We start from the raw sequence: 23,406 nt of genomic DNA on the forward strand, positions 1-23,406 counted from the left end.
TCAGTGATGTACATGTGTAGGTGTGGCATGTTTCTGCTCTTGGCGTTCTTACCCTATGTACGTGGTGGTTGCTTGACACTGCTTTTCTGAAGGTTGTAAAGAACCTCTGTGATACATGAAAAGATAATGAACACCTTAGTCATTAGGGAAATACGACTCAGAACCACAGTTAGAGGACAAGTGTTGGCAAGGATGTGGAGAACTTGGGGCTGTAAAATGGTGCAGCTGCTTTGGAAAAAAATCTAGCAGTTCCTCAGAAGGTTACCAAAAGGTCATATAGAGTTACCCTATGACCCAGCAATTTCACTCCTAGCTATATAATCACACAAAAAACACAAATGTTCATAGCATTACTTATAATAGCCTAAAAGGGGAAACAACCCAAAGTGTCCATCAGTTAATGAATGGATAAAGAGTGTGCATTCATTCATACAGTAGGATGTTACTTGGCAATAAAAAGGAATGAAGTATTCATACATACTGCAGTATAGATGAACCTTGAAAACATGCGGAGTGAAAGAAACCAAATACGAAAGGCCACGAATTACATGATTCCATTTTTAGGAAGTGTCCAGAATATGCAAATCCATGGAGACAGAAAGTAGACAGACTGGTGACTGCTAAGGATGGGACAGGGGGAATGAGCACTAGTCAGTATACGGTTTCTTTTTGGGGTGGTAAAAATGTTCTGTAGTGGTGATGGTTGCACAACTGAGTATAATAAAACATACTGAATTACTTATTTTAAAAGGGTAAGGCTGGACTCAGTGGCTCACGCCTGTAATCCCAGCACTTTGGGAAGCTGAGGTGCAAGGATTGCTTGGGACCAGCCTGGGCAACATAGTGAGACGTCATCTCTCCAAAAAATTAAAAATTTAGCCAGGCGTGGTGGCACATGCCTAAGTCCCAGCTATTTGGGTAGCCAAGGTGGGAGAATTGCTTGAGCCTGGGAGGTCAAGGCTGCAGTGAGTTGTGACTGCCCCACTACACTCCAGCCTGGGTGACAGAGCAATAACCTGTCTCAGAAAAAGGAGGTACATTTTATGGTATGTCAAAACATCTGAATAAAACTAGTATTTAAAAGAAAAAAACCTTGTGAAATACAATCAGTATATACCTCTAGTTGGCCAAAATGATATTCCTCAATGACTATTTTTACGATTAAATAACTGACAGATATTTAAGAAACTGTTTGAAGAAGGTTTAAACATTCAAAAGCAAAGATTACGAGACCTAAGAAACTATGCCAAAGAAAAGCGAGATGAACAAAGGAGACGCCACCAGGATGAACTGGACTCCATGGAGAACTACTATAAGGACCAGGTGGGCTCCTGGCACTTGCTTACGCTGTTGTGCTTAGTCCTGACCACTTGCCCTTGTGGCAAAACTTGCTTAGTCTGTTGACAATAAACCTTGTGTTAACTGAAGTTTGCACTCTACAGATTAGAGGACCCCATTTCAAGATTGAAATTTAAGATCAAATAATACCTGACCATAGTACAGTATATTTCCCTATTTCCATTAAAATGATTTTAAGCCTGTGAACATTAAGAAATGTTACATTTGGACTACAAACATTAAATATAATATTTGGTTTTTTCTTCCTATAAACAGTTTTCATTGCTGGCAGAAGCCATATCACAGGAACATCAAGAACTTAAAGCCAGAGAGAAATCTCAGGCCCAGGTAATAATTAAGATAGAAGCCAAGTCATGCACTGCATGGCAATGTTTCTTTCAGCAAGGGACCTCGTACATTGGTGGTTGGAGCAATAGGCTGTATCATATAGCCCCAGTGTGCAGTGGACTGTACTCTCTAGGTTTGTGTAAGTACACTGACATTTTGCACAACAACAAAATCATTTAATGATGCATTTCTTGGAACATATCTCCATCATTAAGTGACACATGACTAATTTACATTTTTAGGAAGTAGAAAACCAAATGTATTATACCTGTAAAGGGAATGGAGAGAAGACTAATAAGGCAATCCATCTATGACCCAAGACATTTTTATCCTATGATTTTAACTTTAGTTAGGTCTCTGTAAGAGCTGCTGTTGCTAGATTATTGAAAATTTTGGAGGAGTTTGATTAGCTGGAAGATGGAGAGGGAACAATAGATGAGGGCCTGGATAAATGCTGTGAACAGCGGGATGACATGCCTTCTTTTTTCAGACATTACATAAGGTGAAGAGGGAGCTGAGATCTAAGATGGAGAAGGAAATTCAGCAGCTGCAGGACATGATAACACAGAATGATGATGATGTTTTCTTCCGGGAACTGGAAGCTGAGCGCTTCAGATCTCGGCTTCAGCTGGCTTCCTTTCAGTACAGTAAAAGTCCCTCCCTATGAGGCCAGACTTGATAATAGGTGAAGGTTCTGGAGGCCTTTACCAGGACAGAGCTAGAATCGAGCCAGTAAACAGTCTAAGCCCGAAAAATAATTTTCAAATGCTTTACCTGTATTTTCATTCCAGTACTTTTTATGATTTTTTAAATAAAAATTGTTTTCTAAAAGCTTACTGCTTTTGAATTTATGACCTGACACCTGAAAAGGGGAAAATCATCATTAGTCGTATTTGTGCTAAAGCAAGTAACAAGCCTTGTGTGAGCAGCCAGCTCCTGAAGTTTGTTGCTTTAAGTCAACAAAAATAATTAAGAATTAGCACCTGAGGACAAAAAAATACTATTATTTCTGATTCATTAGAGAAGAAAGGTGGGTGGTTATCAGAGGTGGGCCTCGGAGAACCTTGACAATACCATGTATGTGTAGACTTCATAACATGGCTGGACGATGAGAGACTATGCATTATGGCAGCTGGGTGCAGAGGCTCATGCCTATAATCCCAGCACTTTGGGAGGCTGAGGCGGGTGGATCACTTGAGGTCAGGAGTTCGAAACCAGCCTGGCCAAACCTGGTTTCCCTGGTTTAGTACAGACATGGTGAAACCCTGTCTGTACTAAAAATACAAAAATGAGCTAGGCATGGTGGCACTCAGCTGAGGCATGAGAATCGCTTGAACTTGGGAGGCGGAGGTTGCAGTGAGCTGAGATTGCACCACTGCACTCCAGCCTGGGCAACAAAAGTGAGACTCCTCTTTCTCAAAAAAATAAAAAATGCATTATGGTTTCTGTTGGTTGGCAGAAGATAGCAGTGAGAAGAGATAGATGATAAAGGGTGGAAAGCCAGGCTGTCATTCAAAGACGCATTAGTGACTTGAGGTGGGAAGGAGGCATGATGATGGGTTTCAAGTGGGCAAGAGTGCACCAGCCTCATAGCTGGTATGGAGGAATACAAGGAAAAAAAACCCACTTGGGGGCGGCGTCATCAATGAAAAGGGAAGGCTACACTTTTAAGCTAGAGGAAACTTCAGAGCAGTTGAGGATATGGGGACTTGGAAGCCAGGGAGTGGCAGAGAGAGGCTTCCATTAGCGCATAGAGAGTGCTGTGCGGATGAGTGTATGTATGATGAGAGGCCAGGAGGCCTGAAGCAGTGAAAACTGACCTAGAGAGAAAAGACATCTGGATCAACTGCTGTGGTTCCAAGTGCTGAGCTCTTGGAATGGAAACTGGCAGAAGGGTGGGCCACCAGGCAGGCGGGAGCTTCCAGCGGGGAAAGGCTTGATGGACTGGGTGTGTCTGGAGCACAGTAAATGACATGCAGGCCCCTGTGATGTGTTGTGACAATTCAGCAAGCACAGGTGAATGGAAAGGACAGGAAATGCACAAGATGAGGCTAGATATGCAAGAGCTGGAACATAAGTTCTAAAAAATATTAAGCAGAAGATAAAGTAGATCTAGATAGCCATAAAATACTGAGTAAAAAAGTTTTAGACTACAAAATACGCAGTTTTATAGAAAAAACCATGGTATGAGTGGGTATTATACATATGACGCAATATAAATATGATACAGAAAAGATCCGGAAGCATGGCAGATGTGACTCTTGAGTGGTAGATTATATAATACCATTAGATCTGTTAACACAAGCCTAACGATGCTTTTATTATGATTTTTTTTTAAATGTAAAATATTTTAGGAAGACTGAAGTTGCTAGTTCTGGTGATTGGTGGGAACTGGTGCTCTTTACCAAGCTAAAAAGTAACCAGGAATAAACAACAAAAAAAAAGAATTTATGAGAGAATTGGTCAGGGAAGGAATAGGATTGCTCAGCAAAGGTCAGAAAATAGGAGACAACATATTTTTGAAAAATCAAAAGTAAATAAAGATCACTTCACCAGACTAGCTTAGCAAGCAGAGGACAGTGCGATTCAAGTGCTGTGGATTGTGTGCATCAAGCCAGTCAGCGTGGAGCAGCCCAGGAAAGATTCATCACAGTCATGCATTTGGAAAGTCCTGTGGGGGGTGTTACAGAGTGAGGTGCTTGGTATTAGAACTAAATGCCTCATCTATCATAAGGGACTAACCGGACAATATTTAAAATTAATGAAAAGCCCTGCCTGGCCAACCTAGTGAAACCCCATCTCTACTAAAAATATAAATATTAGCCGGGCATGGTGGCGCATACCCTGTAATCCCAGCTACTTGGGAGGCTGAGGCATGAGAATCGCTTGAACCTGGGAGGTGGAGGTTGCAGTGAGCTGAGATTGTACCACTGCACTCTAGCCTGGGCAATGGAGCAAGACTCCTACCAAAAAAAAAAGCATTAAGAATACTTAAGTGGGGAGGAGAAACATCTTAGGTTCCCTTGCCAATCCCATAGACTGCACCACAGCGTGGTGGTGCTCACCTGTAGTCCCAGCCACTTGGGAGGCTGGCATAGGAGGATCAACGTGAGCCCAGGAGTTTCAGGCTACAGTGCACCATGACTGCGCCTGTGAAATAGCTACTGCACTCCAGCCTGGACAACACAGTGAGACCACAAACACACATTCAAGTCTGGGATTCAGGGCCTTGCTGAGGTGGGTATTTACTCATGTGCTCCCATCATGACTGACTTTGCTGTACATAAATTGAGCTTTGAGCGCTTAAGTTTGAACTTGGCCCACAGTGAGACACAGACTAGAAGCATGACTTTGGAAGTTCACTTTCTAACCACCATGCAAAGCTATATGGCTATCAGCTAGTACAGAGCCTGGCATGTAGCAGGAGCATAGTAAATATTTGTTGAATGAGCAGCAGACAAGTCACATTTAGGGCAGATACCTTTTAAGTAAAATTTAAAATCTGGTCTGTCTAGTTTGCTACGAATGTTAACATAGGAATGTAAAGTAACACTTTTCCTGCGTGATTACCTCCTTTATCCTGTTACTAGGCTCTTGTTCTGTTGCATATATCTTATTGTATATATATATATATATATATATATATATATATAGTAAGCATTTGGTATATAAAGTACAAATCAATGCAGTGGGTAACATGGTTAACCTTCATTACAATGAAGGGACAAACTTCAGGTTAAACTTCTGATCATTAGTCAAATCAAACTTTTGGATAATTTGTAGACTATTATAATACTAAAAAACAAAAAATTGTTTTTGAGACAAGGAAGGTCTCAGTCTGTTGCCCAGGTTGGAGTACAGTGGCTCAATCATGGCTCACTGCAGCCTCGGCCTCCCAGGGCTCAAACAATCCCCCCATCTCAGCCCCACCTCCAGTAGCTGGGACTATCAGGCACGTGCCACTGCGCCCAGCTAGTTTTCATATTGTTTGTAGAGATGGGGTTTCGCCATGTTGCCTAGGCTGGTCTCAAGCTAGGCTCAAGAGATTCACCTGCTTTGGCTTCCCAAAGTGCTGGGATTACAAGCGCAAGCCACAGCACCTGGCCTAATTTTTTTTTTTCTTTTCCTGAGACAGAGTCTTGCTCTGTTGTCCAGGTCGGAATGCAGTGGCGCGATTTTGGCTCACTGCAACCTCTGCCTCCTGGGTTCAAGTGATTCTCCTGCCTCAGCCTCCCAAGTAGCTGGGATTACAGGCGTCCACTACCACACCTGGCTAATTTTTGTATTTTTAGTAAAGAGACGGGGTTTCACCATGTTGGCCAGGCTGGTCTTGAACTCCTGACCTCGTGATCCGCCCATCTCGGCCTCCCAGAGTGCTGGGATTACAGGTGCGAGCCACTGCACCTGGCCAAAAATCTTTAATGTACTAAAACTTTATAAATTTTAGATAAAACCAGTAAACACAGCAATGAGGGACAAAGCAAAACAAAAATATTCAAAAGAATATTAAAGTATATAAACAAAAGCATGCTCACCCTTTGAACTTTAATACACTGCTACTACTTACACATTTCCCAGGTGTTCCCTTCTGTTGTACCCTATGCTGTGTAGACTTACACAGACCATATTCATTCCTTTTCTATCCATAGAGTTAGCTGGACTTTAGTCCACTATCATTAATACAGTAGTGAATTATAAACCTTAAAATCCACAGCTTCTAGAAAAAATACAATTGATTTCTCCTTTTCATTTTGAGAATTTTACTGCTCGACATACCAAGGTAGGGCTGGCAAATATGAGCCCCTGTCATAGGCCTGCCCTACAGAGCGGAGATTATAGCAAAGATGGTTGCAGACTGGTGACAGGACCAAGATGCTCTTCCCCACTAGCCCCTGACCCCCCTCAGAAATCCACCTATGCGGTACCCCCAACAGGTACTACCAACTGAGCAGTCACCACAGCCGGAGAAAACGGGCACCTTCCCTGCTCTGCCAGGAGACAGAAAGCTGAGCTCTGCAACATGACAGAGGCATCAACTCAGGATGGCATGTGTTCTTGAACTTTTCATTTTGTGACTCATGTTGTCACCCTCCATAGAGCCAACCATAAATGTTTTCAAAACGATTCATTACAAACTCAATATTCTTTAAAAACATTGATGCTGTGACAGTGCAAACAGCATTGATTTTATTGCTCGACTTCGGCATGGGCACATACATAGTTAATTTTTAAAAACCATTTATACAGATGTTATTGATAAAGCTCATGTAACAAATGAGTGAAAATACAAAGAATATCAAAGCTAAAACACTCTGTAATAAATACAAATACAATGAAAATGATAAAACTTTGTTTTTAAAGTCAGTCTGAGAGAAGAATATTACATAAAGTGAACTAATTACATCTAGAAATAAAACAACTCAGCATTTGGAACAATCATCCTAACATGTTAAATACCACAAATGGCACCCGTTGACTGTACGCTTAGAAAACAAGCAGAAGGAGCCGCTCTCCCAAACTAAGGATGGTTGGAACAGCCTCTAACTCCCAACAATCCAATCAGTCCAATGCACTGGAAATTCAAAGCCCAGATTTAGTGTTGTAAAGTAAAGCGAATTACATTGTATTTGAAAGGAGAGAATCTTGTGCTCCGGACTGTAAATACATGAAAGAAAAAAAGGCTTGGTAAAAAACCCATTCGGGGCAACAAACTATGTGCAAAACAAAATGTACACTATACACTATACACTATGCACTATTTAAAAACTACACCAAGATACAAGGCCCTCTGAGGCAAGACTTACCTCTCTGTACTGCCTATGAGCTCTACAAAGGAATCTCTGTTCATAACTAAGCATTCATGATGGAAAGGCAAGAGTATGAAAACAGATATCACATATCTGAAATAACAATACAGCTAGAGGGAAGACAAGAAAAAACCAGTTAAGAGGGACATGGAAATAAATATTCACATTAAACATGAGGTGCAACTCCATGGTTCAATAATACATTGGGGGTTTTTGCTTAGCACCTATTTGGAAGTAATCGGGTAATGTAACTTTGAAATGGAAATCTAAATCATGTTTTTATATATGTTGGTGATAACACAGACTGTTATGGAGAGTAATTTCTTTTTTTTTTTTTTTGGGCGGGGACGGAGTCTCACTCTTGTCGCCCAGGCTGGAGTGCAGTGGTGCGATCTCGGCTCACTGCAATCTCTGCCTCCCAGATTCAAGCAATTCTCCTGCCTCAGCCTCCCAAGTAGTTGGGATTACAGGAGTGCGCCACCATGCCCGGCTAATTTTGTATTTTTAGTAGAGACAGGGTTTCACCATGTTGGCCAGGCTGGTCTCGAACTCCTGACCTCAGGTGATCCGCCCACCTCGGCCTCCCAAAGTGCTGGGATTACAGGCGTGAGCCACCATGCCCAGCCAATTTCTTTCTTTTAAAGCTCTATTAAGTAATTAGTATAAAGTTAAAAAGGCACTCAAAAAGCAATGGTATTTGCCTGCTTTATATTGTATATTAAAATAAGCGATAGTAGCATTTCATTATTACTGTATCCCTGTCAGTTATGATTTCTGTATTCATTATGTACTTTTTTACTGAAAGATTTTAAAAGTAGGCACAATTATAAACTGCACTAGTGCTTTAATATAAAAGAGAGATGGGTCTGCAACCAATAAAGTACTATCATGACAGCTGAACATTACTGATTATCAAATAGCATAGAAACCACTTCCATACATTTCAAGATGCTCTTCAGTACTCAGAATGCAATGTAAAAAAAACAAATTGTTTGCGAGGAAAAAGGTAGGCATAAGCATATTACCACTGCACAGTTACAACTATGACTAGCTTGCTTGTGGCAGTTGAATTTGGCCAAATGAAATACATTAAAATACTTAAAAACTACACAAGTAGTTCTCAACTTTTTTAAAGCAGCAAAATCTCCACTTCTTTTATCCCATCCATTCCTCCCTGCCCCGCTGCACCCCATGAAAGCTTACTTGAAATTCCAATATACATAAGAAAAATGGGCTGTTCTGGGTAAAGGGGGTGGGGATATGGAGCCTAAGGCCCCTGCTCAAATACCAACTAGGCCTTCCCCCTCGCTCCCTCTCATTGCCCCTCTTCTCTTAAACCATTACTCCTGAGGCACCTCTGAGGAACCCTTTGGCTCCAAGAACACAGACTGAAACCCACTCCATCACATGAAACAGAACACAGAGGACCTATTTACTTGATAACTTTAAATTTTGCAGCTTAATTATCATGAAAATTTGCTTATTTCACATCAATGTAAAAAAAACTGACAGTACCTATTTTTGAAGGTTGAATTTAAAAATCCAACTGTGATTTCAGATTTTTTCAATCCCTCACCCCAGAGTTTTCGTTGCTTCTGGATCATTCAACATGCCACGCACCTTGAAAGCTAAATCTGGACGTTTCAAAATCAGATGCAGATGTTCAACACCAAGGGAAGCGGGATTCCCTTACTTCCAAAATGAACTCTTCAAAGTAATTTACGCCATAGAGTTAGAATCACTGTTCATACTACCGCCCCTCAACCCCACTTCATTCTGTTAGGTAAAAGCAGGATTTTCTAAGCTTATTAATAATCTTTAGAGCAAAATTCTTCCTTTTTCATAACTGTAGCTGATTAAAATTATGAGCAGTTAACGCTTTAGGATGGTTTTGTTAATGGAAACTTACACTGTAGTTAAAATACAATATAAATTAGGTGCACTTGTCAGAGACTTTGGTTTATAGGAATAGTCCATATATTAAAGATAAGCTGACCCAGCAAAATAACGAAAATCCCATCCCATCCACATGCTCTGAGAAGCTATAAAAATGCAGTATTTTAAGATTAAAAGTAAATCCAAAATACCTAATCATATTGACTCAAGATAAAAACACTAGGTTTTTTTTTTTTTTTTAAAGAGTCTCTTAAAAACAGGGAGCCCCTGAACACATCTTATTGTCACAAATAAATGACTAAGTTTAGACTAAATGGTTGCATTAGGAATTTGACAACCAAAATTATATAGCTGTATTCCAGGAAATCCGTTCTTGAAAAATGTAAAAAAGACCCACTTAGACTAGGTTGAAACATATAATGCAAAATATAATGCTCTGCTATAGAAAAACACAAACATGTAAATGGCTTAATTTCTTAAAGATGATTCTTTTAGCCAATTGTTTACAAAGGTAGAATAATTCAAAATAATTTTATTTTTTTACAAAGAGCAAGTACAGGAGCTGTTCAAGATCAGGTGTTCAATCAAAATGAAATGTGACTTGTACCGACTGCTGAAGTTGTCTTGATGTTTGAGAGACTTGAAATCTGTGAAGCAATTTGAATAGATTACCTTTTATAAAAATAGTAGTAGTCTTTAAGTGTAGAATACTGCCTAACTCTGGAAATGTAGGAAAAGTCAGCATTCTTTAGGTTCAAGATATTAAGTTTAAATAGCAGCTGAATGTGGCCTCATGGCAAAGCATAAAGACCTTTTTTTTCCTTGAAAAGGAATTTCAAAATTGTCCTTTCCCCTCACAGTGTCCTAAAATGTAAAAAAAAAAAAAAAAAAAGGGGGGGGGTGTTTTCCTGTATTTCAGCATATTCTTTGAAACTCTGCTGAAAGGAGGCTGTCAGCCAGGGTTGTATAAATAGAGTCCTGGGTAAATCCTTGAAGCTTGTCATTCCACAGCAAATCCACATGTTTCTTCAATGGCTGTTAGCAGCTTTTCATATAGCTTTTCATAGCTTTCATAAGGTGGAATGTCTATTCGATTGAAGCTGTGAATAAGCAAATCAAACTTTATACAGTTCATTCAAAATAAGTAAACTGGCCTAGCAAGTGTATACCAGTATAGCCACATCACTCTGTGTCACACAGAAAACTAAAAGGTATTTCTCTAAAACAGAGATGACCACTTTTGGGTTTTCCTACCAATTTCCGAATAATCTTAACTTTAAATCACTTAAGTTGCTTATCATTCCCTTTAAAGGCCCATTTAACACTAGTAAGTACAATAAATAAAAAGTCAAATCTGTTTGGAACTAACACTTACGTACATGGAATGGGGAATACAGCTACAAAAATACCTTACCAAGTGTGGGCTTTCGGCAGGTTGTTAGTGCAGGCATCAATCTGGTGTATGGTAAAGAGTCTCGGGCCTGCAGCACCTGCAAATGAAGGAAATGTGGATGAAATCACTGCAGGTGCGTGCATTAGTCTCCAAAATCTTAAGAATAAAACTGGTAAGTAAACCACAGGATCTGGGGATAGGGGAATGCTAATGAATCCACACATACTACCAAAGGGCAGCAGGAAAAGCATCTGGGTTTTAAGAGCCAGAATTAACCTTGGATAAGGCTTAGATTCCGTAACAGGTTCACATTTCCATTTGAGAAAAAACTCAAGATTGAAATCCCTTTCTCAATTTCTATCTTTTATAGAAAGTCAATATCCCAAAAGCATGAGAAGAAAAGTAATCAGGCAAATCCAAGGTAAAATACATAGGCACACATTCAAAAAGATGACGACCTGATGCAAATTTAGATTTCATGACTCAAACTGGGCTGACAGCAAAAGAGCCGTCTATAGAATCCATTTCAGTTCGCACAGGCACCCCATATAAATACATGTAGCAGAAATACAACTTCACTTTATGCATCTGGGAAGTGTGAGGATGAGGAGCTCTCCTTACAGAGAAGGGCAGCACAGCTGAAAGCACGCTCTCTCCCCAGGGATTTCAGCGCATGCGCTGTGGGCAGCACTGTCGAATTACGTACCAGTGTCGCTTTGTGTGTCCTTATTCATCACCAGCAGCTTTGAAAATGAAGTGCTTAAGAGGTAAAGGAAGCAACTGCCACCCAGTGAAGCGCCACAATCATTAGCAATATTACCAGCTCCTCCCAAAATTAACCAGCTTATTCCACAGAAAACCATTCTTAAAAAAGGAATATGGTTGTAAACAAATGGTCTGATGCCATGCAGTAATTAAAATGCTCTGACCGAACAGATGGTTTCCATGACCCATGCTGCTTCTGTCTAATAAGAGAAAGAATGAAAAGTAGAGGGAAGAGGCATCCCAGGCAGGTAAACGTTTCACCAGGTCAAGATGTGAACATGGAAGTGAACGACTTCCCTACAGGAATGTGCAACAGAATTAAAAGTAAGGTGACCAGAAAACAAAGGCAGAGCATCACCACATACGGTCTCTAGCATGCGGCACTCACTACAATCAGAGAAGCCCGCAGAAAAGGCTCTTGGGAAGGGAACAAAAGAAAGGAGGGAGAAGAAGGTATCACAATGTGAGAGTCACAGATAAGAAGTGAAAAAGAGAATCTCTAAGCACATGGTTTACAAAATATCTCCACAGACCCCACGCTGACAGCCCCGCCCCCACCCGCTGCCCAGCTTGCCTGCACCTCAGGCTGTTACCTTGCAATGCTTTGAAGCCCTGCAGAGGCACTCGAGAGGATCCTGTCACAAACTGAAGCAATCTTGCTCGTCGCTCTTCATCAAAAAACTCCACAGCTTTCCAGAACCATTTGACAATGTTGCTGTCTGGTGTACAGTGTTTTAACCGGGTGTTTACCTTCCAGTCATTAACATCTATCTTTCCAAGTCCACAAATAATGAGCTGTGAAAATAGTACACAGTAATGAACCTGTGGAAACCACAGCCAGGCCAAAAATTCCTCAAAAGAGAACTTTAGGTGTGTACTGCTGGCTGTCATTTGGTGGTTCCTAATTAAAGATGCACATCAGAATCATCTGAAAAGCTTTTCAAATTGACATTCCAGGTCCCAGGCTCAGAGATGTTAATTCTGTGCACCTGGGGTGACAGTTGGGATCTATATTTTAAAAAGCTCCAGAGACATCTACTCACTGCAAACTCCCTCTCCAGGGTCTGAGAACCACAGCTGTGATAGACTTGACCAGGTAAACAATTGAGAATGTTTCATAAGTTCATAATAAAATTATAAAGCTTTAAAAAAAATGGACAGAAATTGAGACCCAAAGAGTAAATACAGATATGTGCCTTCTTTGGACCTGCATCATCTACTAGTTTCAATACCTATTAGCTTTGTTGATTGAGGGCAATTCAATCAATTCCTCTGCTGTAATATGGTAGTAACATCCATTTCACTACATCCTGGGGAAGCAACCGATAATGCACAGAAACTTCAGAAATGGGTGTTGAATAAGTGAGTCATACAATTTGCTTAATAATTTTTTTTTTTTAAGACAGAATTTTGCTCTGTCTCCTAGGCTGGAGTGCAGTGGCATGATCTAGGCTCACTGCAACCTCTGCCTCCCGGGTTCAAGTGATTCTCCTGCCTTAGCCTCCCAAGTAGCTGGGATTACAGGCATGCACCACAATGCCCAGCTAATTTTTGTATTTTTAGTAAAGATGGGATTCCGCCATGTTGGCCAGGCTGGTCTCCAACTCCTGGCCTCAAGTGATCCGCCTGCCTCAGCCTCCCAAAGTGCTAGGATTATAGGCGTGAGCCACTACACCTGGCCTACATTTGCTTAATAATCTTAAATTGATATTAAAGCACAAAATACATGAGCACATTGATATAGACCTCTGCTAAACACATCCTGATGGAGGGTCACACAGATGAACTATATCCAAATCATTTTATACTATTATTAATATGTCTCCCTAGGGTTCAAGACTAACTCACCATACTAATCTAACATGTTTGTTTATAGCAGTGAATTCCATGTGTACTATAAAACATAACTTGCAAATCCTGTATTTTATAGAATTACACCCAGGATTAATATATACAATGCTAAAATAAATGTTATACATATTGTCTTTAAAAATTGGTAGGGTGTGGTAGCTCACGCCTGTAATCCTAGCACTTTGGGAGGACGAGGCATGCAGATCACTTGAGGTCAGGAGTTCAAGACCAGCCTGGCCAACATGGTGAAACCCTGTATCTACTAAAAATACAAAAAGGTAGCCGGGCGTGGTGGCAGGCACCTGTAATCCCAGGTAAGGCATGAGAATCGCTTGAACCCAGGAAGTAGAGGTTGTAGGGAGCTGAGATCCCATCAGCCTGGGGGACAAGTGAGACTGTGTCTCCAAAAAAAAAAAAAAAAAGCCAAAATAATGTTAGCCAGGTGTGGTGGTGCACACCTGTAGTACCAGTTACTGGGGAGACTGAGGTGGGAGGATCACTTCAGCATAAGAGTTAACAGTGAGCTAGGATCATGGTACTGCACTCCAGCCTAGGCAACAGAGTGAGACTCTATCTCAAAAAATAAAAATAAAAAGTTTAATGATTCAGGCCTGGTGCAGTGGCTCACGCCTGTAATCCTAACAATTTGGGAAGCAGAGGCAGGTGGATTGCCTGAGCTAAAAAGTTCAAGACCGGCCTGGGCAACATGGTGAAACCCCATCTCTACTAAAAATACAAAAATTAGCCAGGCATGATGGTGCACACCTGAAGTCCCAGTTACTCAGGAGGCTGAGGCACGAGAATCGCTTGAAAACCTGGGAGGCAGAGGTTGCGGTAAGCGGAGATTGTGCCACTGTACTCCAGCCTGGGTGACAGAGTGAGATTCTGTCTCCACAAATAAAAAAAAGAAAAAAGAAAAGAAAAACAAAGTTTCATGACCCATTAGCAGTAGAAACTATATTAAAAATCCTAACCCTACCAAATAAAGTCTCCAGTAAGGCTTCTATGGGGTTCTGAAATAAAATCTCCAACAAAGCTTCTACAGGGTTCACTGAATTACCACCACACTGAACAGGGAGGAGGTTATCCGAAAAGGATTATGGGTGTATTTAATGACATAAAAGACACCTCCTAAATTCTTTTCTTCAGAGGAATGGCAGTTAGAAGGCCAAATCCTCGTTTATTGTATAAAGAGATGAAAATGCATTATATTTCAACCTTATCGGCATTCCTGCTATGTTCTCCTTCTAACTACTTCCTTCTGGCTATTTCACTATGAACAATTCAATCACAAAAGCAATGGGGAGAGTATTAAGTAAAACCAACCTTTTTAGATTTGTTTGCTAACAGGTCTATTAACAGATTTATTTAGAAAGGACATTGAAGGCATTGAATAAAATCATGTTTCAAATTATTAGTAGACTTCAAATATTTGTGTTATCCCTAACTACTAAATAAATTTGGGACCTTTAATAGAATTAAACCTCGTGTTTTTTAGTTGTTCAGTAGGAAATTCAGATGTATTTGTTTAAGGTCTTAATTACAAAACCTGGGGTGTTTAAGGGCCAGCTTTAAAAGGAAACAAAAAACTATTCACTGTTTAGTATGGCCGTTAATCTAAAGACATTTAGAGGCCAGGTGCGGTGGCTCACACCTGTAATCCCAGCACTGTGGAAGGCCGAGGTGGGTGGATTATTTGAGGTCAGGAGTCCCAGACCAGCCTGGCCAACATGGTGAAACCCCGTTTCTACTAAAAATACAAAAATTAGCCGGACGTGGTGGCGGGTGCCTGTAGTCCCAGCTACTTGGGAGGCTGAGGCAGGAGAATCACTTGAATCCAGGAGGTGGAGGTTGCAGTGAGCCAAGATCGTGCCACTGCCCTCCAGCCTGGGCAACTCTGTCTCCAAAAAAAAAAAAAAAAAAAAAAGAGAGAGAGACATTTAGATTCAATTTATCCTAGGTGTTTTAGTTATTTTCTCGATGATCTTGTCTATCAAATGCTTTCTTGCAAGCTTAGTGTAAAACTAATTCAGAGTAGGCTCTTACCCAAATAAATTTCAATATGGTAGATTAATGAGGTTTTACTTAACTAAATCAGTAACCACTAAGTTAGGGAATAAACGTATATTGGAAGAATGTACATATAAGTCACGAAATCTGTTTAAAACAAGAAAGTACAGGATAGAAAAATAAATTAAAAATTTTCACAATATAAGAGAGACTGCTCACAGCTGGGCATGGTGGCTCAAGCCTATAATCCTAGCACTTTGGGAGGCCAAGGCAGGCGGATCACTTGAGCTCAGGAGTTTGAGACCAGCCTGGGAAACATGGCAAAACCCTGTCTCTACCAAAAAAAACCAAAAAAATTAGCCAGGGGTGCTGGTGCATGCTTGTAGTCCCAGCTACTTGAGGGGCTGAAGGATCATTTGAGCCCAGGAGGTCAAGGCTGCAGTGAGCCATGATTGCACCACTGCACCCCAGCCTGGGTGACAGAGTGAGACCCTGTCTCAGAAAAAAAGAAAGAGAGAGAGAGATTGTTCACTCGCAGAAATTCCAAAGCATGAAAGGCCTTCAAAAGCATGAAAGACTTCTCCTGTGAATAAGAATTCTCAAGCATAGAACCATGAAACTTAGAAAGCACCAGAAATATGCTTTCCTCTAAAACTAAGTAACAAAATAATTCCCAATCCTTCCTTGTTACACTAGTGATGTTATAATACTAATGCACTAACCTCTAACTCCTTCTCATCAAATGTCTTCAGCAGATGTTGTGGAATTACTTCATTAAATCCTTTCTGCAGAGCCAGGAATTGAGCCTCAATGCCTCGTAAAAATCTCCAGTTCACATAGAGCCTGTAAACATTCGGCAGGATTTCGTATAATCACATGTATTTTCAGATCTGGTAATTATTATTATAAATCTCTACTTTAGCAACACTGCATCTTACAAGCATCTAACATTAACGGTTTAGCCTCAAGTCTAACAATAAATCTCAGACTAATGGGGATAAATGAACCCTGAGGTGTGACACAGTTCAATGTTGATGAAAAGTGGTAAACTACTAACAAAAGCAGCATCAGCAGAGCAACCCTTCAAATCAGAGAAGCTCCCAGGAAACAGGACGTCTACTAGAGCTGAGTCTTGATGAAATTTCTTTCTAAACTTACAGCATACATGCCAATAACTAGAATAAAGAGCTCTTTCACTCAAAAATGACTTATTTTTCTGATTTTACTTGCAAATGTAATTTGAATGTGTTGGGTGTTTTGTTTCTATTTGAGGGAGGCCTACGGGAGAAGAGGAGGTAGAGAATCCTCATACCAAAAATGAGAAGAAGAAATAGTAAAAGCCAATAGCAAGCACTTTTTGATTAAATAATCATTGTTCTCTAGAGGATATAAAAATTCTGGAAGATGTAATTTTACCAATAAAAAAATGCACTAAACTACATCTATTGTGTGAATGTACGATTTATAAGTGAATTGTTTTTGTTTATCTACCCAAGAAAACTTCTCCATCTCATGCATCACAGAACTTACTCATCTGTCAAATTTGTTAACATTTCCAAATTTGGAGAAATGGTTCTCTACTTTAAGAAATAAGTTACTTAACATTATATCCTTTGGAGGACCATATTTTTGTTTGTTGGGTTAAGGGGACAGCAAAACTGTGTAACTGTAAAAGTTTTTCTTTGAATTTTTAATCTCATAACTGTAGTTGGCAAGGGATTATTACGTGCTGTAAACACGACTGAACCCTGAAGAGTGGGATCCAGGGACTGAGTAGGACACACGAGGTCTTGAAAAGGAGACACTGCTAAGACTTAGGAAATTCTCATTTGTTCTTTTTTTATTATTTTTAATTTATATTAGATGGAGTCTCGTTCTGCCACCCAGGCTGGAATACAGTGGTGCGATCTCAGCTCACTGCAACCTCCACCTCCCAGGTTCAAGCGGTTCTCCTGCCTCAGGCTCCAAAGTAGCTGGGATTACAGGTGCCTGCCAACACGCTTAGCTAATTTTTGTATTTTTAGTAGAGACAAGGTTTCACAATGTTGGCTAGGCTGGTCTTGAGCTCCTGACCTCAGGTGATCCACCCACCTTGGCCTCCCAAAATGCTGGGAATACAGGCATGAGCCACTGCACCCAGCCTATTCTTTCACTTTTTTAAGTAGAAATGTAATACATACTTTTTACGTATATAACAAAAAAATCAAACATTAACTATGGAGACAGTAAAATATGAAAGTCCATTCTTTTACCCTCTTTCTCCTTCCTATTTCCAGTCGCATCACCTCCACTCCCTCATCCTAGGCAAAAACTTTATTTGGTTGCAGCCTCCTGAACATCTTCAGTATAATCATAAAAAAACAGCCAGGCACGGTGGCTTACGCCTGTAATCCCAGCACTTTGGGAGGCTCAGGCAAGCAGATCATGAGGTCAGGAGTTTGAGACCAGCCTGGCCAATATGGTGAAACCCCATCTCTGCTAATAATAAAAAAAAATTGCCAGGTGTGGTTGTGCGTACCTGTACTCCCAGCTACTCGGGAGGCTGAGGCAGGAGAATCACTTGAACCTGGGAGGCAGAGGTGCAGTGAGCCAAGATCGTGCCACTGCACTCAAGCCTGAGCAACAGAGCGAGACTCCACCTCAAAAAAACCCAAAAAAACAAAACAAAAAACAAAAAAAAACCATGGATTTTGTTCCTACATAATTCTTCTAAGACTTACTTTTAAAATTTGACAGCTTATGCACTTTTAAATATCCACATAATATTCTGTTGAATGTATAATATAATCATTCTTCTCTAAAACCATTTTAGTAGTGTAACTTTTTTTCAAAAGTAGCATTTAATTGACCGTCTTTCCCCATATTTGTTCAGTTACATGTGTGTTTCTGCAAAAGAGCCCTAAACACAGAGCTGCTAGTTGAAGGGCACATGCTGCTGGTATCAAACTGCTTTCCAGAAAAGCTATGCCAGTGTTCACTCCAATCAAGTGGACCTCATATTTAAACTAGGAAACATTTTAGTAAGATTTGGGAACATAATCTATACACAAAAAGTATATCATGCAAGTTTCTGTGTACATACAGTAAAGTTCAAGTTCAAACTCCCAAAACTGATTACCATAGTTCTATGTTTAGAGGACTTTTTATTTCTCATAAGCCAAATTAGCCCAATACATAAAAATTCCTCAATTTTTACTTTATGAAATCTGAAAAACATTTATTTACATTTATCCCTAAACTCACAATGTGCTCATTTATAAACAGGCTAAGTGTTAGTAAGATAAAGCACAAAAGCCCTTCTGAATTGCCACCTGTGGTAGCTACACCACATGTGGCCCCAGTGCCCACATCTCCTGGTATTCACACATTTGTACAGCTCCTCCTCCATGATGAAACTGGGCTGGCTGTCTCAGTTTAACCAGAAGCAGACAGCAGAAGTCATGTTGGCCAGGACCAGGCTTAGGCCTTAAAAAGATCTAGCAGCTTCTGCTTTTGAGCTTTAGAAAGCTGGCCACCCCATAAGAAGTCTGGCTATCTTGTTGGGAGAGAGAGTGGCTATGGGGGGAGGGAGTGGCTATGGGGAGAGGGAGTGGTCACGGAGAGAGGGAATGGCCTTTGATATCACATAGGGAGAACCAAGGAACTCAGCCAACAATGAGAACAAGGCCCCAGACAGTGACCCCAGTCAACAGCCATGCCAGCTAGCCCTCAGCCATTTGAGTTATCCTAGTTATGAGTGAAGAGGCCATCTTGGTGTTGCAGGCCTAGCTGACATCTTGTGGAACACCAGTGTTGTCATCCATGTTGTTCTTTTGCCCAATTTCCTGACCCATGGAATTGCGAGAAATAATAAAATGTCTGTTCTAAATAAGCCACTAAATTCTCCTGAAGCGGATTTTGTAACACTAAGTAGTACTATCTAAATATTTAAGTTTGTTCATACTAACATTCTAGAACATTTTTAAAAATTCAGCCTTGAGAACACAGGAGTGTTTACCTGACATATTCTTTTTTATTTTCTTCATTAACAGGGATACTTTTGCCATTTGGTTTAAGTTCATGCTGAATAATTTCACCATATGCATTATGTTCAACACAGAAGGTATGGTCCAAAACACCTGTAATATCATTCTCACTGGATAGGAAAGAGGAAAAGATATGTAACTGGGAAACCTAAAATACAGACCCTATAGATGTATTAATTGGTGAGATAAAACTAAAATCATTTTATAATATAACAAATGTGAGGTCAGATTCTGCTTCCATACCACCTAGTTCTTTCTGGACAGAAAAGTCAAAGAGCTTTAACCTTCATAAACACAGAAAACATTTAACTTCCTGAGTAATGAGAAAGAGCCTTGGTCAAAGCTGGGCCTTGCTAGAACCACCAATATAGGACAATTTCAGTTACATTTGGCATTCTGAAGAGCCCTACTCGGTACTGTACTCCAAGGGGCCAAGTGCCTGTGTATCCCTAGTGAGAAAGCTACTGTATACTTTATAAAAAATAAACATTGCCAGTGTATCTTCACAAAATAATGACCTCTTGCAAAACAGAATCAGTTCTTAGCTTAAATTCAACAATTAGTTCTTATTCTAAAAGTACAGTTCCAACAATCACCACTTCATTAAAAGCAACAGCAGCAAGAATTTGCTATTCTAACACACGCAGGTTTGGAACAGAATTTGTATCACATTGAGGAAACAATTATATAAAGTACTTTTAAAAATAGAAATATACTAGTTGTTTTTTCCTTTTTAAAGTAGTAACACTTGCTAAGTTTAAGGAATTTGAAATGTATAAAGAAGCTACAGAAAGGGGGAAATCATATGCGATCCTATCACTCAAATAACCACTCAATATTTTCTGTGTAATTTTTTTAAGTACATCAGTTTTGAAACATATATTTTTTTAAAGCTCAGAGTTTATAATGAAGAGATAGAAGACTCAATACATACAGTATCCACACTAAACTGTTGTGAAGATCCGGATCTACTAACTCCATGTCATCCAAGGTAATTGACTTCCCAAGCAATTGCTTATAAAAAGGCAATGTGAAACCACCATCAATATAATGTCCATGAAACACAGCCATTCCCATTATTCGTCCAACAAAGTGGAAATAGGATAAATGTTCCTGAAATTGAAAACAGTATATATACTCGTTAGGCACTACCCAGGAAAATTTTAATAAAAATGAAATATTTCAGCAACATTAATCTTTTTGAGAATAAGCATAAAATTTTTACTCTTCAATATAGTCAGGAGGGAGTATTTCTCTAGGGCATGCTCAGGAGTCTCTAGATCACCAGAGAACAGCATATTACACAGGGTAATATGCCCTTCTCGCAGGGGCCAGTCATTTTGTAAATTTTATCTTTTAGAAATTAAGTCCAAACTATGGTCCCGGAGCTTCATTCAACTACTTGCAGATCCTTTTCTCTTCCTTCTCTCACCTCCTGCTGAGCCCTTTGTCATGAAAAAAAATCTTTCAATCCTAAACCTCCCTACTTCCTTGACCTAACCAGAAATTAAACATCAAAACACCATAGATTTAAGAGCACAGACTTGGTGTCAGACTTGAATTAGAATCACGATTCTGCCAGTCAATGGCATATGGACAAATTAACCCCCGTAGGACTAACTGTCCACATCTGGAAATATGAGGATAATAACAGTATCTAAAAAGCATCTCTATGAGGAGTAAAATGAGGTGATGTTTGAAACCCATGGAACTGGACCTGGCATGTTATAAGCAGTCAATGAATCTGGGCTATTGTTACTACAGGGGCAGTAGTGGGCCCTCCAAAAAGAACCTTCACCTCAAAATCCTCCCTAAATAACTTCCTGAAACAAATCTAACATTTCTACCCTTTTATATATATTTGGTCCTTCGTCACAGATTGTTTTGTTAGATGTTTGTATTTTTAAATTCTTTTACCTATTTACTAAGTAATCTTTTAAGCTCGTCTTTAAACCTTTTATCTTGTTTTTGTTTCTTTTTTAAAAGTAACACACGCGCACGCACACACACATATATATTTACCAAAGTTGCATTATACTATTTGATAACCTTCGTTTCACTTAACACATCATAAACACCATCTTTCGATATCATTAACTATTATCCCACATTATCATTTTAGTGGCTGTATAGTACGCCCTTATATGGAAAGACAATATAAAAACAATACATTAGTAATAACTGCTAACTTCTGTTGAGTGCTTAGTAATGTAGTTGATAGAGTTGTAGAGTGAATAACATACAGCACTGTGCTAAGTGCTTAATGTGCAGGGTCCCATTTCATTCTCATAACCCCTCTTTGAGGTACAAATGTATTTATTAGCAATGACAAAACTGAAGCTTAAGTCCATGAACTTGCCCTGAAAGGTCACAAAGCTAGTAAGTGATGAGACCACGACACGTCTTTCTAATTCCAGAACCTATGCCTTTAATCATTTGCATTATTCTGCTTCATGTCATAATTTAATCAGTCCCCGCTCCTGAAGACAACTATGTTGTTTTCAGTTGAGTGCTACTATAAACAATAAACATCCCTGTTTCCAAATTGGTGCATATATCCATAATCATCTGCTTGGGAAAATTTTATAGAAGAGGAATTGCTGAGTCAAAGGGCACAACTAAGACAAGGACAAATAATTTCTGTATAATAAACTACATTAACATGTAAACATGAAAAGCATTATAGGTCACAATTCACATCATAACTTCAAATCATACCGGATTAACTGCAGAATCAGGATTGATCTGCAATGTATAAATATCATCTCTTGAATACTGGAAGAGGCCATAGTATGGATTCAACATTTCATGTGACAAGAGATACAACCATTCCCTAGAAAACAAGATATGACCAAGGAATTTTTTTGTTAATGTATACATTTTTATTAAGATATGCCATTAACTAATCATTTTAGCAAATAATTATTTAAATTAATAAAAGGCAAAAAAGCACTAACTACAGTTATATAAGATCACATTGGAAAAATCTACCGTACCCAAATAGCATATAAAAACTCTATTATATTGAAGTAACATCTCACGCAAAATTTAGGCAATTTTATTATATTTTAGCATCAAAGAGTATAAAAGTATTATCCAACAGTTCAGCTACTCACGAGATGATACAGTCCAGTGGTCTGTTACTTTTAATTGCCAAATAAATTTGTAATCCATAATAAACATAAAACAAAAGGAAGAATATGGTTTTATTTCAAAATGTCCATGTGAGGCTGGGGACGGTGGCTCACACCTGTAATCCCAGCACTTTGGGGGGCCAAGACAGGTGGTTCGCTTGCACTCAGGAGTTTGTGACCAGCCTGGGCAACAAGGCGAAATCCCATCTCTACAAAAAATACAAAAATTAGCCAGGTTGATGGCAAGTGCCTATAGTCCCAGCTACTTGGGAGGCGGAGGTGGGAGGATTGCTTGAGCCCTGGAGGTTGAGGCTGCAGTGAGCTGAGATTGCACCACTGCACCCCAGCCTGGGTGACAGAGACCCTGTCTCAAAGAAAAAAAAAAAAAGTCCACGTCATCTCTATTATCCTGGTCTACTCCTATCACGACCAGTTTATACAGACATATAATATAGTATTGATTTACTCTTCATTTTGGACAAGGGTATATTTTGTTGTAGTATTAAGGACATTTCATTATTCATTTCATTATCATTCACTGTATAAACCCTAAAACATACCATGATAAAAATATAAGTGGGCAAGGATTGCAAGGCATTTGGTGTAGGTATGGACTCAAGGGCAAACGTGCATTCTTTGGGTATGTTCCATACCACTTCTTGACTTCAATGTAAATCAATGTTTTTAAAACCTGGAATAAAAAGTACTTCCACCTTGAATTTATTAAATCCTTCAAATTTTTCAAAGTATAAAAGATAATTTGTTACTCACTTTGGAAATTCACTAGTCTAGGACTTAAGAGATGTAGTTCTAGTCTTAATTCTTGTCATTCCTTGGCT

General features: G+C 39.6%; 2 protein-coding genes across 8 annotated transcripts in view; one reads left to right on the top strand and one right to left on the bottom strand.

Moving 5' to 3' along the window:
* The window catches only part of CEP95 (centrosomal protein 95), a 31,248-nt gene extending 28,731 nt beyond the window's left edge, over positions 1–2,517 (top strand). For all 4 annotated transcript variants that reach the window (XM_003811366.6, XM_063599324.1, XM_055100900.2 and 1 more), the window contains 3 exons: positions 1,177–1,323; positions 1,615–1,686; positions 2,177–2,517. In XM_003811366.6, coding sequence (XP_003811414.4) covers positions 1,177–1,323; positions 1,615–1,686; positions 2,177–2,353 — 396 coding nt within the window. In that variant the 3' untranslated portion in view covers positions 2,354–2,517. The remainder of the gene's footprint in view (positions 1–1,176; positions 1,324–1,614; positions 1,687–2,176) is intronic.
* A 4,311-nt stretch (positions 2,518–6,828) lies between these two features.
* The window catches only part of SMURF2 (SMAD specific E3 ubiquitin protein ligase 2), a 120,450-nt gene continuing 103,872 nt past the window's right edge, over positions 6,829–23,406 (bottom strand). For 2 of the 4 annotated variants that reach the window (XM_055100907.2, XM_034942739.3), the window contains 7 exons: positions 22,152–22,266; positions 20,368–20,546; positions 19,406–19,543; positions 16,131–16,251; positions 12,141–12,342; positions 10,804–10,879; positions 6,829–10,489 (listed from right to left, as the gene is read on the bottom strand). In XM_055100907.2, coding sequence (XP_054956882.1) covers positions 10,390–10,489; positions 10,804–10,879; positions 12,141–12,342; positions 16,131–16,251; positions 19,406–19,543; positions 20,368–20,546; positions 22,152–22,266 — 931 coding nt within the window. In that variant the 3' untranslated portion in view covers positions 6,829–10,389. Of the gene's footprint in view, positions 10,490–10,803; positions 10,880–11,935; positions 11,965–12,140; positions 12,343–16,130; positions 16,252–19,405; positions 19,544–20,367; positions 20,547–22,151; positions 22,267–23,406 lie in introns of all 4 variants that reach the window. The other 2 variants (XR_008621578.2, XM_034942740.3) reach the window with 2 other exon arrangements.

This window comes from Pan paniscus, chromosome 19, assembly GCF_029289425.2.
Source record: "Pan paniscus chromosome 19, NHGRI_mPanPan1-v2.0_pri, whole genome shotgun sequence".
Taxonomy (NCBI): domain Eukaryota; kingdom Metazoa; phylum Chordata; class Mammalia; order Primates; family Hominidae; genus Pan; species Pan paniscus.